The sequence below is a fragment of the Antechinus flavipes genome, chromosome 3 (genome assembly GCF_016432865.1).
Source record: "Antechinus flavipes isolate AdamAnt ecotype Samford, QLD, Australia chromosome 3, AdamAnt_v2, whole genome shotgun sequence".
Taxonomy (NCBI): Eukaryota; Metazoa; Chordata; class Mammalia; order Dasyuromorphia; family Dasyuridae; genus Antechinus; species Antechinus flavipes.
The window spans coordinates 85,101,353-85,121,273 of record NC_067400.1 but is presented as its reverse complement, the minus strand read 5'-3'; the positions used below and the strand labels follow the sequence as shown (position 1 = coordinate 85,121,273).

General features: G+C 36.4%; 1 protein-coding gene across 3 annotated transcripts in view; it reads right to left on the bottom strand.

The window, feature by feature from the left end:
• Window positions 1-6,879: 6,879 nt before the first annotated feature.
• SIAH3 (siah E3 ubiquitin protein ligase family member 3) overlaps window positions 6,880-19,921 on the bottom strand; it is a 98,611-nt gene continuing 85,569 nt past the window's right edge. For all 3 annotated transcript variants that reach the window (XM_051983829.1, XM_051983827.1, XM_051983828.1), the window contains one exon: window positions 6,880-7,765. In XM_051983829.1, coding sequence (XP_051839789.1) covers window positions 7,100-7,765 — 666 coding nt within the window. In that variant the 3' untranslated portion in view covers window positions 6,880-7,099. The remainder of the gene's footprint in view (window positions 7,766-19,921) is intronic.

Genomic DNA, 19,921 nt, shown 5'->3' with positions numbered 1-19,921 from the left:
ACTATCTCTTCTATCCTTTGACTATTTTTCAATTGGGGAATGACATGTATTCTTGTAAATTTGGTTCAGTTCTCTGTATAATTGAGAACTGAGGCCTTTATCAGAGAAACTTGCTGTAAAAATTTCCCAAGTTTCCTGGTTTCCTTCTAATCTTGGCTGTATTGATTTTATTTGTGCAAAATCTTCTTAATTTAATGTAATCAAAATTATCCATTTTACTTTCCATGATATTCTCTATCTCTTATTTAGTGACAAAGTGTTCCTTTATCCATAATAGATTTGACAGGCAAAATTTTTCATGTTCCCCTAATTTGTTTATGACATCAACCTTTATGTTTATTTTGACTTTATCATGGCATATGTTATGAGATGTTGGTCTGTACCTACTTTCTGAAAAGCTGCTTTCCAGTTTCCCCAGAAATTTTTGTGAAATTGTGAGTTCTTTTACCAAAAGCTTGTATCTTTGAGTTTGTCAAACACCTGATTACTATGATCATTTATACTAGGATTATTATATACATAATTTATTCTATTGATTCACCATTCTATTTCTTAGCTAGTACCAGATTATTTACATAATTAATGTAATACAGTTTGAGATCTGGTATTGTTAGTTCACCTTCTTTCATATTTTTCACTGATTCTCTTGATCTTTTTTTTTCTAGATGAATTCTTTTTTTTTTAGATCTGTAAAATATTTTTGATAGTTTGCTATAGCACTAAATAACCAAATAAATTTATGTAGAATTATTACTTTATATTAATTTACTCAGCCTATCCATGAACAATTAATTTCCCCAATTGTTTAGATCTCTGTGTGAAAAGTACCTTGTGATTATGTTCATAAAGTTCATGAGTTTGTTTTAGTGGGTAGATTCATGAGCTTTTATTGTTGCTGCAGTTATTTTAAATGAAATTCTCTTTGTCTTTTTCTGCTTGACTTGGTAATTTATAGAAATGCTGATGTTTTCTGTGAGTTTATTTTATATCCTGCAACTTTGCTAAAATTATTAATTATTTCAGCTGATTTATCAATTGATTCTGTAGAATTCTCTAAGTATATTATCATATAATTTTGTTTTATCATTGCATGCTCAATTCATGGATTTTCCCTGACTCTATTTTATTGACACTTACATCTCTAAATGCTTATATTTAGAGATTAAAATTTTCTTTCTTACTGTTTTGGCCATATTCCACAAATTTTGGTATTTTGTCTCACTGTTGACATGAAATTATTTATTCTTTCTATGATTTTTTTTCTTTGACCTACTTATTCCTTAGGATTAGATAATTTCATTTCCAATTAATTTTTAATCCATATTTCCATGGCCCTTTTCTGAATGAAATTTTATTGAATTATTGCTTGGAAAGGGTACATTTAATTTTTCTACATTTGGTTGTAAGATTTTTAATGCCCTAATAGGTCGTCAATTTTTATGAAGGTGACATGTACAGATGAGAAAAAGATATACTCTTTTCTATTTTCATTCAATTTTCTCCAGAAGTCTATTATATCTAATTTTTCTAACATTCTATTCATCTTCTTATTTTATTTGTTTCTCATTTTATGGTTAGATTTATTTGATTTTGAGAGGGGAAAGTTGAAGACCCCACCAATATAGTTTACTATTTTCTTCTATAACACATTTAACTTTTTCTTTAAGAATTTGGATCCTTGACCATTTGGTGCACATAAGTTTAGTATTAATATTACTTTATCTTCTATGGTATGCTTTAACAAAGTGTACTACTTATCTCTTTTAATTAGGTCTATTTTCACTTTTTCTTTGTCTGAGATCATGATTGCTATTTCTGTCTTTAAAAAAAAAAACTTCAGAATTTCAGCTAAAACATGATAGATTCTGCTTCAGACCCTTATTTTCTCTTATTTTTTAACTCTGTGTTTCTTGGTTTGACATGTGTTTCTTATAAACAACATATTTTTGAATTCTGCTTTCTTATCTGTTCTTCCTTTTTATAGGTGAGCTCAACCCATTACCATTCACTGTTATGTTTACTAATTATGTACTTCCTAAAAAATTAATTATATACTTCCTTCCACCCTTCCTTCCTGCTCCCCAGTTTATCCTCTTAAATTCTTTTTTTTGCCTAGTCCCTCCTCAAAAATCTGTTTTGCTTTTGATCACTGTCTCTCTTAATCTGTCCTGTCTTCTATCAGCCCCTCCTTCCTAGTTCCCCTTGCTTTGTACCCCTTCCCCTTCTACTTCCCTGTTGTGTAAAATATATTTCCATACCCAAGTGAGTGTGTATTTTATTTCTTCTTTGAGCCAATTCCATTTAGAGTAAGGGTCAAGTGATGCCTGCTCCCCTCCCCCTTCCATTTTCCCCTCCACTGTAAAGGTTCTTCCTTTCACACCTCTTTTATGTGAGATAATTTCCCCTACTCTTTCTCTCCTTTACCCCTTTTCTCAATGAATCTGTCTTTCTCAATGCTTAATTTTTTGGGGGAAGAGAAGTTATTCTATCACAGGCAACTCATATGCATATTCTTTGTCTAATTAAATTTCTTCTAACTATCTAAACAATAATAAAGCCCTTAGGAATGGCATTTACTATCTTCCCATATAGGGATTTTAAAAAAATTACCTTATAATTTTTTTCATTTTTATCTTTTTATGCTACTCCCAAATCTTATATTTTAGGATCAAATTTTCTACTCATTTATGGTTTTTTCCATCCTAAATATCTGAAAGTATTTTCTTTCATTTAATATCCAGTTTTACCCTGAGAGATTTTATTCAGTTTTGCTGGGCATTCTTGGTTGTAATCTTAGCTCCTTTGCTTCCTGAAATATGATATACCAAACCATCTACTGTTTTCATGTGGAAGTAGCTAAATCTTGTGCAATCCTGACTGTGGCTCCATAATATTTGAATTTTTTCCTTCTTATTGCTTGCAGTGTTTTCTCCTTAAGAAGTCTGGAATTTGACTATAATCTTTCTTGAGATTTTCATTTTGGAATTTCTTTCAGAGAGTGATTGAAGAGGGTTTTTTCCTTCTATTTTACCTTCTAGTTCTAAGATTCAGGGCAGTTTTCCTTGATAATTTCTTGAAATATGATATCTAAGCATTTTTTAAAAGCATGGCTTTCAGGTAGCCCAATAATTCTTAAATTCTCTCTACTTGACTTTTTTCAGGTCAATTGAATTTTCAACAAGATACTTCACATTTTATTGTATTTTTTCATTCTTTTCACTTTGATTGTTTCTTCTTGTATCATGGAGTCATTAGATTCCACTTGCCCAACTCTAATTTTTAAGGAATCTTTTTATTCAGTGAGTTTTTATACTTTTTTTCTATTTCATCATTTCTGCTTTTAAGGTTTTTTTTTTTTTTAGTGTTTTTGAATCTCTTTTATAAAGTTCATTATTCTGAATTTATTTTTATCAAAACTCATTTTTATAATTTTCTTGTATTATTCTCATTTTGCCCAATTTTTTCTCTAGCTCCCTTATGGTTTTTAAAATGCTTTTTGAGTTCTTTTAGGAATTCTTGTTCAACCTATGTCCAATCCACTTTCTTCTTTGAGACTTTACTTGTAGCTATTTTAATATTGTTTGTGTCTTGATTTTCCTGCTGAATTTTTGGAGTCAGGTTCTCTTTTTTGTTGTTTGTCCCCCTTTCTTGCCCATTTATGGTTTGACTTTATGTGAAATTTGGAATCTGCTCCTAAATGAAGGGGATACCATCACAAGTTCAGATTTTTTCATACTTCTATTTTCAGAACTAGTTCTGAAGATCTGTTAAGTTTTTAATGCTTATAAAATGGCATGATCCAAGGAGAGGTGTGCTAATTGCTCTCCTGGCCTGTGTTCTGGTCTTTAACCAGAAGGAGACTTTATTCCGCTACAGTGGCAAATATGCTTGATCCTGGAACCATATTCACTGCTCTCCTGAAATCTCAAGGGTTAGTGCTCTTTTCTGTTTGAGAACTGAAATTGGGTCTCCTGTCCCATTATGAGTAACCACAGGAACTCTTCTCTACTCTGGAACTATGAATAGTTCCCGTGTCTGTGGCTGCAAGTGCTACTGCTCTTCTTCACCCTGGAATTGGAACCCAGAACCACATATAGCTATTGCAACAGGGCCCTGACCCCAAAGGGTCCCCTGCAATCTCATTCTGACAAGTTGTCTAATCCATTTATCTGTAGATTGAGAGCTCCCAAAGTTGCTGATGCTGCTGTTGCAGCTGTTTCCCAGGCCTGCTGCTGCTGCTTTTACCATGGTATGTATTGCACTCCACACTGTCCACTACTCCAGTGTCATCGACTTCTTTACTTCCTAAGTTATCTTGGGCTGTAAAAATCCTGGCTTTTTGTTGTCTCTGCCATTCCAGAATTCAATATGAAGAGTCATTTTGAAGTTTAGTGGGGAATGCTGGGAGAGTTCAGCTCAATTCTTTCCTGAATTTTGCCATCTTGGCTCTACCTCCAACATTTAAATTTCTAATATGGTAAATGCTAATAGACCTAACCCACATAAGCTCATGTTGTGGGGGGCATTCTTCAATAATTTTTTAAACTGTAAAAAAAACTTGAATTTAAAAAATTTGAGGACTGCTGCTCTAGATAAATAGGACCTCCCCAAAGAGGTTCTGCAATGTCAAAGTTTCTAAGCTGCCTTGAATCTCAACATGTTAAAATTTAACCTACTCTCCAAGAATACTTGTTGGAATGTTGTAAAGAGAATCTTTTTTTAGGATCTGAGTTATACTACATAATTTCATGGGTTTCTTTCAACCATGAAATTCCATGATTAAATTGAAATGCTTTCTCTTCCATGAAGCCTTCCTTGGTCCTGACATTTAAATGTAATCTCTCCCTCTGCTATGCTTCCATAGCTCTTTGTTTATAGCTTTTCCATAAAATTCAAAATAATTATCCTTTTTTGTGATAATTTTATGTCTGTCATCTCCTCTACCAGGTGCCCACATCTTACCCATATCCCCATAGCAGTCCACAAACTTTGCTGCACGTATTAGAATCTTAATAAATATTGGTTAGTCAAATCCAAATGTAAGAAGGGCTTCCCCCTCCCAAAAAAAGACCTTTTATTTTGCATATGTTTATAGATATATAGATATATACACATATTGTTTCCCCTGATGGTCTATAAGCTCCTTGAGGGTAGCAAATACTTTCCTATCCTCACTATTTAACATATAGTAAGCTTAATAAATTTTTGTTTATTTATGAATAAGGATGAGGTCTTACATCCCCACCACTGATTTCTATGTCCATAGAAGACAAATGAAAAAAGCTTAAGTGAAATCAAGGAAATATTTGGGTTGAGTATTGATATGATTGATCTTTAAGATAACAAAGCATTAAAATGGGCTATAGATGGGGCTCATAGCATTTGTCCCTAGAAAATAGATGACCACATATCCTAAATGTTTCTCATTCAATGGCCTTTATGCTGGATCAAATGAATAATTGATGTTTCTTCCTAATCTCTTCTATGACTCTTAATCCTAAACTCTTGAAGGGTAGCTTCTAGTTTCACCTAACTTGCCTTGTATAATATTTAGCACCAATCCATGGATTCATGAGTGCCAATGATGTTTGTATTTTCAGTGATTATACCTGGTGGTGTCCATGGAATATTTTAGAATATATGATATAGGTGAGAAAAATCTCTTGGGAAGTTGGGAAGCCCTCTTCTAAGTCTGGAATCTGGTCTTCTTCATTTCTGTATATTCTACTGTTCCTTTGTCAATTAATATCTGCTACATTGTATTGAATTCAAATATATGAAGGACTATCTAGGAAGAGAATGCTATTCATTTATCTGATGAAGACAAAACAGAGGAACTTCCAGTTTGAATATAAGTTCTTTCTCATTTATGCCATGGAATCTGTATTTAATGTCATTATAGAGCTATAGGTTGTAAGAACTAGGTGAAGGGACTGACAAGCTTCATAAACTACATTATGAAGCAGAATATCTGGGGAAATAACTCCATTTCAGAGAGAAATGTTTGCTTAACTTTCTTTTTGGCCTTTTCTGCTTTTCTTTCCATCTCTCACATTTTATGTCATAGTGAATTCTTTAAAATTACAAGACAAGGTAACTCAGGAGAAAATCCAAAAAAAGACAGGTGAGTCTGATTCAAGAGAAGACAAGATTTGCTATCAATTTTTTGTATTGGGAAAAGAACTGGATGGTGAGTCAGAAAATTTGGGACCAGGGTCCAACGTTGCTATGTACTATCTGTGTGACCTTTAATTCTCTAAATTTGTCTTCTCATTCATAAAGTTCATTTGGTAAACATTTTAAATAGATTTAGGGGTTTGGATAAGATTATCTCCACAGTTCCTTCCAAATGTGAATTCCCATGATCCTGTGAGAAAAAGGAACACCAAATTTAAACAGGGATAATGAATGAGAACTAGGAGTTCAATCCAGGTCCTTTGCTTCAAAAGCCTATGGTCTAGCAAATGAATAACATTGTCCCTTAAAATGGAAGAAATCTATGAGAATTGGGGCAGGTAGGTGGTACAGTGGATAGAGCATCAGCCCTAAAGTCAGGAGGATGGACTTGCTGGGTTTTGTCCAATCATACATGAGAGTTTCATTATTATGAAAATAGATAGTTTATGAAATAGGCAAGAGAAAGAAGCAACTTAGTTCTTTTAGGACATACTGTATCTTTCTCATTCATTTCATGGACTTGCTGGGTTTTGTCCAATCATGCACGAATAGTTTCATAAACTTAATTAGTTTTATTCAGTCATACCTGTATGCATGTGCATGTGTTTGTGATACTGTGTGTGCATGGGTGTGTATGGAGTGTCATGTTGGATAGAAATAACCATTCTCATTGAATAACTATCTTTAAAATACTACATAAAATTGTATCAATGAAATAGGAAATATATTACATTGAGATCTTAAATCACAGGATGTATACATAACATAATGCCCATGGCAGACAAATACTAAATACCACAAAAGACCTGAGATCAAAAAAAGAAGAAGAAAGTCTAGAGTCTTGACATCCAGAAACCATGGAGACACAACCAATGGTTTGTTGTTCTTGGAGGCAGTAGTTGTTTGCCTATGCCCCTGTCCCTCAGGTCTCAGCTTCAGGGTTTTGAACCTTGCTTGCTGAGATCGCAATCCCAATTGCCAGACTGCCATTGTCAGAGAAGAGCTGGGCCAGGGAGGTGTTTAATACCAGGCAGTCACCATCAGTGATGATGGAGTCCACACACTCCAGGACCGATCGGGGGGTCGCCTCCCACTTGAGGCGCCTTTGGTTCCTGTTGAGTTCCAGGCGATAGGTGAAGCAGTCAGCCTGAGTTGGGGTCCCAATCAGCATCATGGTGGCGAAAAACTGCGGGTGGCCCTCGTACTTCTCTTGCTTCCTCAGAACCAGTAGGAAGTGGTGACCCAAGCAGGAATGCATGATGATCCAATCAGCTGGTGCTGGGAGGTTCATGTCTGTAGCCAGGAAGACTATCTCTGCTCCCTGGAGGATATCGATTCTGTGGCTTTGCCTCAGGTGGGACAGTACCACCTCCAGCTGGCCCTCCCAGTGGCAGGAAAATAAAGGGCATATGCAGGGGGGGAGCGGAGCCTCCTGATAATGAAGGTGGTGAGGGAGGGAGTAATGGCAGTGGTGGCTGTGGTGTTGTTGTTGTTGTTGGTGGTGACGGTGGTGGTGGAGGTGACGGTGAGGATGGCAGCCAGCTGACTCTGGAAGGCTCTGTGTGATTGCACGTCTAGTGGACACATACTGCAAAGCAAAGAAAAACAGGTTAGTGAGAACTGAAGTTTGAGAAACTTCTAGGGCAGGAATTCTTAATATCTTGTGTTATAAACCCTTTTGGGTTTATAGTCTCCATTCTGGAAGGCTAGATGGTCTAGTGGACAGAATGCCAGGCCTGGGGTCAGAAAATGATTCTTCTTAACTTCAAATATGGCCTCAGACATTACTAGCTGTCTGGGCAAATCATTTCATTCTTTTGCTTCAGTTTCCTCATCTGTAAAATGAACTGAAAAAAAAAAGGCAAATCATATCAGTGTCTTTGTCAAAGAAAAACACAAAGGGGGGTCAAAAAGAATTGGGCATGAGTAAAACAAACAACAACAACAACAGAAATGAACCCCTTCTTAAAATCACGTTTTTGTGTGCATAAAATAAAATACATAGAATTACCAAGGAAATAAATTATATTGAAATATAATTATTACTATATAGACATATATATGCATATAATATACATGTGTATGTATGTATATGGACTTCATACTAAGAACCCTTGCTTTTTGAAGAACCCTATGGGTAAGGAAGTCTAGTCTGGAGTTTCTGCTAAGGAAGAGAAAAGGAAGAGAAAAACTCAGTCATATTACAAAAAATAAGTGACAAGGGGCAGCTAGGTAGTGCAATAGATAGAGCACCACCCCTGAAATCAAGAGGACCTGAGTTCAAATGTGACTTCAGACACTTAACACTTCTTGGCTGTGAACCTGGGCAAGTCACTTAAACCCCAATTGCTTCAGGGGGAAAATAAGTGACAAGATTTATATATATGTTTTAAAAAACAAAGAATATATTGTGAACTTATAGTTCTTAGAGATCCATTCGGGGGAGGGGGAATAAAAATTAAGCTTTTTAAAAAATTTTTTAAATAGATGATTGCTTTTTAAAAAAAATTTTTTAAACAGATGATTCTTGAAAATTTGTATTTCTCTTCAGTCCCACTCCATTCCCCTCTGACCAAAAGGTGAGGCCATAAATTCCATTTAAGGAAAGAGTTCAGCTGAAGCATCTCCTCATTTTTCTCCCAGATATACTACTTTGGGACTTCTTTAATGGACTTCCCCACCATGCACCACAAGTGGGATATGCTCTCCTTCTCTACTCCCTTTCTAGTTTCCTTTTGTGTATTGTCTCTTCTCTCATTAGACTGTGATATACTTGAGGGCAGGAAATGTCTGCCCCCTCCCCCATTTGTATCCCTGCCATTTAGCAAAGTGTTTGGAATAAAGTAGTTGCTTAATAAATATTTATCGACTATTTAGTTACTCAATTGGACTTGGTGACTAATGAGGCTTTTCCAAATCTGAGATTTTGTGATTCCTTGAAATCATATTTCATAGACAAGTTGAATTTAAGGTGCCAGTGGAATATATGGATTAGATATGTCCTATAAGCAGTTGAAAATGGGAGATCTAGAACTCAAAAGAGAGAAGACAGAGTTGAATATAGACATTTGATGGTTGTTTATGAAAAGATAATGTTTGAAACTGTGGGACTAGAAAATTGCCAAGGGAGATACTATAGTGAAAGAATAAAGCAATCAACCAACAAGCATTTAGTAAATGCTTTCTAGATGACAGGCACTGTGCCAAGTGCTAAGGATATAGCAAAACAAAAACATTCCCTGAATTCAGAATGCTTTCATCTTAAAGGAGAGAACAACTCCATATTCTTCTCTCTTCATCAATCTGGAGTGCTGACCTGATTATCCCCAGGAGTACCAAATTCTTGCATGTCTTATTGAACACATACTTAGAAAGCAGAATCACCAGCACCCAGATGACTCTATGACCATCACTGACTTTTAAAAAATTAGTGTTTCTTTTATATTTAAAAATGGTGCTAAAATAATTGCTAGCATTTATCTATTAAGGTTTACACAGCATTTTGCAAATGCAAAAATCAACTAATTTTAACTCATTAACTCAACAACTCTGGGAAATAGATGCTATTATTATCCCCATTTTACAGAAGAAGAAATTGAGACAGAGATTTAAGTGCTTTGCCAAAGACACAAAGCTAGTAAGTCTGTGGCAGAATTTGAGCTAAGATCTTCCGAATTTTAAGTTCTTGACTCTATCTACTGTACTGAAAATATCAATACTAATGATCCATAGTCTTTTACATATGTCATTCTGGGAAAGAATATGTTTTGGTGGGTGGCTTAGCAGTAGCTACTAAGATTAGAGCCCTGAGTTCTTTTCAGCTTTTCTACCCAGAGTCACTGTATTTGATTCTTTTTTTTTTTTAATTAAAAAGAGCCACTCTAACCCAATTTATACTCCCCCTCTCCCATTATGTAGTTTCAATAATGTTTCTTTTGTGACTTTGGCTTTTATTGGCACATGATCTGCAATTTCCTTTTCTAGCTTATTTTTACAGATGAAGAAACTGAAGCAAACGGTATAAAATGACTTGCCCAAGGTTACACAGGTAACACATGTCTCAAGCTGAATTTGAATTCAGATCTTTCTGATTCCAGGACTGGTACTTTATCCACTATGCTACCTAGCTGCCCCATTTCTCCATTAGCCACCATTCTTTTGAAGGAAATCACATGTATGGCTACATTTTGAGACAATCAGATCATAAAATTTAGAGTGGAATGAACCTAAAAAGTTATCTAATACAACTCTCTCCCCTATTTTATAGATTTGTCCAACATCACACAGGTAGTGCTACAGTAGAAAGAATCAGAAGACCTGAGGTCAAATTCTGATAAATGGTAGATCACTTACTATCTGGTTGACTTTAGCAAATCATTTAACTTCTCTAAGCCTCAGTTTCATTCTGGGAAATGAAGTGGTTGATTAGTTAACCCTTGAGACTCCTTTCAGCTTTAAATTTATAGTTCTAGTAACAGATTCAAACCCAAGTCTTACAATTGTAAATCCAATTTTCTGGCAATCTTTCTATATATGGCCCACCAATATATGATGCTGCCTGAATCTTTGTTTGTTGAGGAATAGGAGGTTGATAACACAGATATAGTAGAAGATCTATACTGGGAACCTGAAGCTTTGCATTATTGCTTTCCCCCCATTTCTGCCATTTACAACCACCCTGACTTTAGGCAAGCTGTTGAATTTCTTTGAGTCAATTTCCTTATCTATCAAATGGTGGTCATAGGATTTCTTCCCTTGCCTCGCCTTGTCTTTCCTTTCCTTGCCTTTTTTGCTTTCCCCGCCATTCTTTTGTCTTGCCTTCCCTTCTCTTGACTTGGATTCTCTTGTTTTGCCTTCCCTTCCCTTCTTTTGTTTTGCTTTCCCTTGGCTTGCTTTGCCTTCCCTTCCCTTCTTTTGCCTTGCCTTCCTTTTCCTTGTTTGCCTTGCCTTCCCTTTTCTGTTTGTTTTCCTTGTTTTTCCTTCCCTTCTCTTCCTTGCCTTATCTTGCCTTTTCCTCTCTTGTTTTGCATTCCCTTTCCTTCTCTTTTTTCCCCTTCCCTTCCCTTTTTTGTTTTATTTTCCCCTAGATTACTTTGTCTGCCTTTCCCTTCCCTTCTCTTGCCTTGCCTTGTTTTCCCTTCTTTTGCCTTGCCTTCCCTTCTCTTGCTTTCCTTCCCTTGCTTTGCCTTCCCTTCCCTTCTCTTGCTTTCCTTCCCTTCTTTTGCCTTGCCTTCCCTTCTCTTGACTTGGATTCCCTTGTTTTGCCTTCCCTTCCCTTCCCTTGCTTTCCCTTCCCTTCCCTTCCCTTGCCTTTCTTTGCCTTGCTTTGCTTTGTCTTTCTTTCCCTAGCCTCTGGTAGTTATATTGTTTTAAGAAATTACCATTGAGGAAACTCCTTCTTTCTTTATAAACTGCCACTTTCTCTTCTACCTATAATCCTAGAAAGTTTTCTGGTACATTGAGAGGTCAAATAACCTCTCCAGGGTCATACAGACAGTATGACTCAAGACTTAAACCCAGCTCTTCCTAACTCCAACATGGATTCTCTATCCATTACATCTTGCATCCTCTTCTTCAGCATTATAGATTTAGATAACAATGCCTAATCTAACAGTCAGATAGTGCAGTGAACAGTTATAGAACCTGAAGACAGGGAGAGATCTGAGTTTGAATCCTGCCTTGTTACTTATTTGCAATGTGCCTGGGCAAGTCACTTAATCACTATCTGCCTCAGTTTCCTCATTTGTAGAATACCAATAATAAAATCATCTACTTCCCAAAATTACTGAGCACCCAAATGAGGTATTTATAAATTTCTCTGCAAGTTATAAAATGCCACATAATTGGTAGTAATTGCATTTCTATTACTAATATTCTATCCCTGAGCAGTATCATATATATGCAAGTATTATGAAAACTGTGTGGGGCAGTCTTGGAGTTAGGAGGCCCTGCTTTCAAATTTGGCTTCAGACACAATATTTCCTAGCTGTGTGACTTTGGCAAGTCACTTAACCCCAATTGCCTCAGCAAAAAATAAGAAAAGAAAAGGGAAAAAATGTGTGGAATTAAGCAAATATGAGGCACTCCTTTTGGATGGAGAGAACTGGTGGCATTCAGCCTAATTAACTGTCCCCACAGACCTCCTGATTCTTCCTTCCACATCTTGCCCTGTAGCCTCTGAGGCAGCAGCCTTAGGACAGAGCCATGTTTATTTTTCATCAGACCCCAGGGAAGAGGTGCCAGTGTCCTTGGCCTAAGACTCCATGGTCACAGCCAATAGCCTGCAAAAGAAAAAAAATATCTGAGTGTCTGACTTTGAAAATGATGTGTCTGTCATGAGGACTTAAGACAGTGTGGAAGGATGAAGGCTGAGGAAAGGGGGGGATTTCTAGTTCAGAGAAAATGGCTCCTATTCCATTTCATTTGACCTTCCATGATTTAAAAGGGAAGACTGGAGAGACCTTTGGTCCTGTCGGCATTGGAGTGGCTCTGACAGGCCATTGGTCTGGCAGCGGTGGTGATGTGTTTTAATTTAAATCAAGATCTTCTATGAACCAAGATAATAGCTATAGTTCCTGATGGAAAGAATAATGAACCCTAATCCTGCTAACAGTGAGCCCCACACATTCCTGGACCAGGGAGCATTTAATCCATCTAGATTTGCCTGCCTGTTCTTTTGTCTTCTTGCTTTCACTGGGTTTTATTGCTTCTGGGTAACAATGTAGCCAAGTTTATAATCCCCAGCACAGAGAGTGAACCCAATGACTATGCAAATCAAGCAGGACATTATGAACTAATCAAGATTCCTACTCTTGCTGTGTGGCTGTAGGATTATAAAATAATCAAGTTGGGCTCCATTCTACTTTTTCTCTCCACTTCTCTTGATGAAAGATATGGTTAATTTAAACTATCTGTGGGTAAGCAGGTCATCGAAATGGTGACTGGGAAAAAGTGTTTTTTAATCGAGGCAATGTTAATCTGAAATGTTAATGGTCTTGGAAAATGAATTCTCATCTTCCTATCTAATACAGTGGATGTGTGAGTAATTACTTTCCCTCACTAAACTGTTAATGCAACATTAGTGATTACACTAATTAAAACTAATGAACTCCTACACACTGATAAACCCCTCAGTCAGTCAAGTGGGGGAGGACAATTCTTATATTTAACTTCTTTCTTGGACGATGGATCTTAAATTAACCTTTAGAATAATGCTGGAGATTGGGTTTAGAAATGGGAAGCTTTAGAGACCTGGTATAATTCTTTCCCAGAGATTAACAGCATCCAAGGGGCCATTTCCAGCATCAGTGTAATTGAATTTGAAAATGCATTCACTAATATGATAAACTACACTGGTATGGAGTCTAATGGCCAGGTTATGGGATTTCAGGCTAGGTGGGAAAGAGCTTGTCTCTGTCCATATCCCATGATTCTCCTTTTTTGATGATCTTCTTTCTCTTTGCAGGTCAGCAATCTGATTTACAGGATTGTATTTCCCTCAAAAGCCCTCCCTTCCTAGAACATTACCATGATAATCCACTTCGACAGTATGGGAATTGTATGCTCAATTCTATGTGATTGCTGCTTACACTCATTTGCTTTCTACTCATTCATGACCTTATTAATGAGTATTAATTAAGAAAAGACTGCCTAGTACCAGAAGAAGGACAAGCGTGCTATCCTTCTCATTGCAAAGAAACTTATCTAAGAGTCAATTAATCACTCAGGGCATTGGGCACCTCTCCCCCCAGCTTTCTCTATCACTGGAATACCAGATTTCTTAAACCAAGCTCTCTGGAATCACTAGGAGACCATTTTTTTTTTAATAGTCTCTCACTCTGGTAAAGGAAAAGCTCCAAACAGGAATTAACTCAAAATCTTTTCTAGATTCCTCAAATTTTTCATTACTGCCAGTTTTTTCTACCTCTCCAATGCATTTATCATAATTAATTGTGTTTGGTACTTACTCCATTGTGCAACATCCCCTTCCTAGATTGCAAGCTCCATGAGGACAGATAGTTACCTTATCTAAACCTTATAATTTCCCTAGCACTTTTCACAGTATTCTGCATAAAGAATGCTCTCCACAAATGCTTTAATTGAATATTGGAGATCACATTTACATGATGATAAGCAGATTACTAGATTCCATAGCTAATGCTTAATACATTGTTGGTGATGACAATCTGGGTCCAGACAAAGAAGCAGCTGAGAAATTCTATTCATATGTTGTGGGCAGTGGAGATTTACAGTTGAATATTAGTAAATGGGACCATCTGATGAGAAAGGGTTGGAATTAGAGGATTAAAGAGATAGAAAAGGTTTAGAATACCTCCTGCAAGACATATATTTCAGGCATATGATTTCATCAAGTGTACAGCTAAATCCTTGTAATGACGAACCATGCATGATCTCACATGTATAATCAAAATCATATTATTTGCCTTCTCAAGGATGGAAGCAAGGTGAGAAGAAAAGAATTTGGATCTCAAAAAATTTCAAATAATTGTTATATGTAATTGGGAAATAGTTAATAAAGTAAATACAAATATTTTTAAAAACACAATAAAACATGTATTAAGAATTCTTCTTTATTTTTCATTGTCCTAAGATGGTCTCCTTTCTGATACAAGGAGTGCTCCTTGGTTCTCTTATCCTAGGATTTAGAGAACAAATCCATATCAAAACTTACTCCATAATCACTTTCTCTACTTCTCTTAAAAGATACAACATTGTTCTATCCATCCAGGTTTGAAGCCTTGGAATCATCCTCAAATTTGCTTTTGCCCTCAATATCCAATTCCTTGCCAAGTTTCATTGATTCTACTTCATCTCTCCATTCATAGTATCATCAACCCGGTTCAGCTCTTCATCACTTTTTTTTTTTTTTTTTTTGCTGCGGTAATTGGGTTTAAGTGACTTGCCCAGGATCACACAGCTGGGGAATGTTAACTGTCTGAGATCACATTTGAGCCCCTCCTGACTTCAGGGCTGGGTCTCTATCCATTGCACCATCTAGCTGCTCTCCTCACCACTTCTTAACTCTTGCCTTAGCTATTGGAAAACCTTCTAATTGGCTTCTAGTCTTTTCTCCTCTTTAATTCATCCTTATACACCTATCAAAATACACTTCCTAAGCACTTAAATGAAAATGCCATTTGCCTGCTCAAGATAAAATGCTCCTATTTTCTCTAGGATACAATATAAGCCCCTCATCTTGGCTTTTAAAACCCTTCATTATATAATAATAAAAGTATAATAACTTTTCTAAATATGTGCAATATTACTCCTTTTCATAAACTTGCTATTTCCTAAAGTCAATCCTGTAACTCCTGACTTTCTGCTTTTGCACAATCTTTTCTCCATTTCTAGAAAATAGTTCTTCTTTATCTTTTCCTCTTAAAATCCTCACCTTTTTTAAGGTTCAACTCTGTGCTGCTTCTTGATGGAAGTCTTTCCTGATTTTCAGCAACAGGTACTTGATTTTTGCTCCTAAGTGGATGTTGAGCATCATGCTGAAACTAACTCAGAGCCCTGCCTCATTCCCACCTTTGGATCCACTACTATATCCCAATGATCAATGGATGTTATATAGTCACTTAAATCATTTGGATAAGCAGGGAATCACCAAAAGAAATACTTCTAATAAGATAGTGGACCTTGCCATTTATCCTACCATTACACCCTTACAGATTTCCCCTCCTACACATTGTTTTATGGCCTGTTATACTCTCAAAGACTCTGTTATTCATCCTGCAGTTGCATCCTAAGGACTACTTGGTCATTTCATCTATCTTGAAACTAAAACTTTTTATATGTTTGTCTACCCTAACTAGAATACAAACTACTTGAAAGAAGTTACCTGATCTTCTCTCTGAAACACTTTGCAGAGTGCTTGGCACACAATGAGTATTTAATAAATGCTTTTCCATTTGATCCCACAAACAAGTCATTTTACTTTTCTATGTCTCAGATGTTTATTAAAAAAAAAAAAGGATAACTCAGGTCTCTTCTCAAGTCACTGAATTCCTTAGGGATGTATCATAGAAAGATAAGATCTGAGAAAGCCAAACCTAGATCCTGGAAAAATTATGAATCTTATTTTCAGTTCAATTTATTTAAGTACCAATTTGGTACCAACTACAGTGATAAAGCTGAGGATACACAGACAAACATGAAACTTGTCCATAGATACATAGGTAGTAAGTGTCAGAAACAGGGATGAACTCTTCCTGACTCCAGTGTCAACTTTCCATCTCACTGTCTCTTGGGCATTTATGCTTTGGCTAAAACTGGTTTGTCTGCTTCTTCTTCCCAGGATATTTGCATTTTTAAGCTTTATCCTAATTGTGGAATAAAAAACAATTAGCAGCCTCTCTCTTACTAGGGCAATTGGGGAAAAGTAGCAAGTGGTTTTCAACTCCAACTTATTGGGGTTTTAAAAAAATCCTTTTCGTCAGTAGAAAACCTTGCCAAGGCTGGTATTGATTGTTCAGACATATCTAGCTCACTGTTTTCCCCACACCAATTTCATGGGATGTCACTTTCACCAGATCTATTTTAATAGCCTGAATATAATTGCCTGGGGCATCCAAAGTCCCGAGAGAAGCCGGTGCTGGGTTGCTGCCAAATAGCAAAGCAAAGAAAAAAAGACCACAGGATGAGTGGAAGTGGTGTTAATGAGGCTTCATTTTTCATTTGAGAAAGTGGATCCTGAGTTTTTTTGCTCTCTGTTCTTAGGTCATATCTGGTACAGAGAAGGGACCTTTATGTGAACAGTCCATGCTAAGTTTGAATTCCTGAAGGACTATTTTTAACACTTGGAGCTGAGTGGTGAAGCCATGTAGACCACAAAGTGCTCCCTTCAGATGGTGTTTCATGGAAATTACCTGGTTTTAAGGAAAGCTGGAGGAGGGAGAAAAACAGAGTTGGATAGCTGCGTATGTACCTTTCTGCAGAAGAATGCTATAATGGACAGGAACCTGGACTCAGAGTCAGGAAAATCCAAGTTCCAATCCCACCTTGGACACTCATGCCTTTGTGACCTTGATCAAATTATTTAACCCCCATCTACCTCAATTTCCTTATCTATAAAATAAAGGGGTTAGAATCTCTGCCCTCTAAATTTCACTTCAATTTGTTTTAAATCTATGACTTTCTATATCTCAACCCCCTTAGGACACAATGTACCAATCTCTCTTATGATTACTAGTTGCTGAGACATGGTATAGTGAGGAAAGAAGTAGATTAGGATTTAGAAAACTTTGATTGGTTTTTTTCAACTGTGAAAAGAAATAATACCTGATTCATAAGTAGTAGCAAAATACAAAAAAAGTATGAATTTTGGTGGGGGAGGGGAGAGGTAAATTTTAAAGCAATGCCATGTGAGCTTTTATTATTGAATCTTCCTATAGAATGGATTTAAACTGAGGAAATAAAAATTATGTATTTTATATATATGTGTATATATATATATATGTGTGTGTGTATATATATGGATGCAAGATACATTACTATGTGTAATATGTTATATAATACATATGCATTCCTAAATATAATGATATGTAAGATGTACTATATTAACATACATATATGTATTACATATGTCTATCTACATGTATTTGTGTGTTTATCCAAATGTAGCCATTGAGATGGAAAGGACCTTATAAGGTCATCCAAGCCCTCATTTTGTAGATGAGGAGACCAAGACTCAGCAGGATTTAAGAATTTGCTCAACATGATTGTAGCTATTCTTAGAGGCAGTATCTGAATACAGTTCTCTGACTCTAGAGCCAATGCTCTTTGCTTGGGACTAGCCATCTTTGGAAAACGATAATATCTTTTCCCTGAAGATAGGGGAGTATAATATTTGTCATAATGTTCCTGCTTAAGGATTATTTTCATGCCTCCTTCTCATGTTATAGATTTCCCCCAAGATCAGCTCTATTCATCAATTGAATTCAACAAGTATTTATTAAGAATCTACCAATAACTAAGTGTTGGAGAGATGAAAATAATCCCTGACCTCAAGGAGTTTATTGTCTTTTAGGATGCAACAGGTAAAGAGGCTCAAAGAAGGAGAGAGTTCTCACACCTGGAAGGATGGGAGAAGACTTCTCAAAGGATTGTAGGATCATAGTTCCAGATCTGAAAAGAATCTCAAAGGACATTTTAAAGTTAAGGAAAATGCTCAGAGGTTAGGAGATTTGTCCAATGTGACACAATTTAGAAAAATATAGTGACTGGTTAATGGCTTTATAGGTCCTACGAAACAGGGTCAAGATTCAAATCTGATTCAGTGTTCTTTCTTCCATATTTTGTTTATCATAAACCAATATATAAATGTAAAATATAGTTATTTATGGTCTAGTTTGGCTCCATTGGTTGCTGCATGTTGCTAAGGAGACCTAGGCTGGGAAGTTAATTCTTCTCTGGGTTAACCAGCTGTTCTAAATTTCATATTCTCAGAAAGTATCCCTTCCTTGCTTTCTTACTCCCTAGTAAAGCCATGCCATTAGTCACAAGGAGAACTGGACAAGACTGCAGATGGCTGAGCTTTTACTAACAGTGCTGTTGAAAACCATTTCAGAATAGATACAAGGGGAAGGGAGATCAATAAAACATCTTGGATGAAGAACAGTACTGGATGGGCTAAGTATGATATAAATTAAATAATTATTGAGTGTAGAGTTCTCTACTCCATGCTAAAGGTACTAGGGGAACAAAACTTAAGAGAACTTGAGGTCCCTGACCTAACACAGTTTACAATGCAACAGATGTGATTGGTATGTGTCTCTTCATTTTTGTGTCACCTGCTTTAGATGCTGAACACCCAGGGGTCAGACACCGAGTTTCCACTTCTTTTCTGAACTCTCTTTTGTTGGAGTGGCTATTTATGCCACACAAAAGAATACTTCATTGTACAGCAAATACGCTCAACAGCCTCATTCAGGCCTCTATTTCTTTTCTTTTCATTATAAGGGGAAAGTAGGGAGTCAGGAAGATGCATGCACTGATAAGGGAATGACTCACTTTCTCTCCAGAAAAGAATAAAAAAGGATTGCTGGGTGACAGGGGCTTCCATGTAAGAGGGGAGCTAATATCTAGGAGATGGTAGTGATGAGAAAGGTGAAAGTAATCTCCAGCATCTAGAGACCCTCTCCAAAAGGCAAGCAGACGTGTCTAAGGCAAAATGGGGAATGAAAACAAATGCCCAAAAGCAGAGCAAATGAAGAGCCACTATGCAGGAGACATGGAGTTATTGATACTGAACTGTCTCCAGGATCAACTCTATATTTGGGCGATTTATACCTACTAGCATCATGAATCTTTTTCAGGCACTATGAACTGAACTGTAGGAATGAAACTTAGATTCAATGTAATGGGTGCCATATTTACTTTCCATACATGTCTTGTAATAAAGTGTAAATATTTGAAATTGGTAGCCTCTATTGCTTGTGAGAAGGGAAAAAAAAATGTTTGTTGGGGAGAGCTAAAAGTGAACCAAATTCTGATGTTTCCACAGAGATTTCTGGGTGGGAGGAAAATGTGCATCATTTTTTGTTGTTCAGCCATTCAGTTGCATCCAATTCTTTGTGACCTTGGACTATATAGCATGCCAGACCCTTCCATCTATTCAAGCTCATGTTCATTATCTCCACAACATTATCTCTCCATCCTCTGCTGTTCCTTTTTCCTTTTGTTTTCATTCTTTTCCAATAGCAGGGTCTTTTCTTATAAGTCC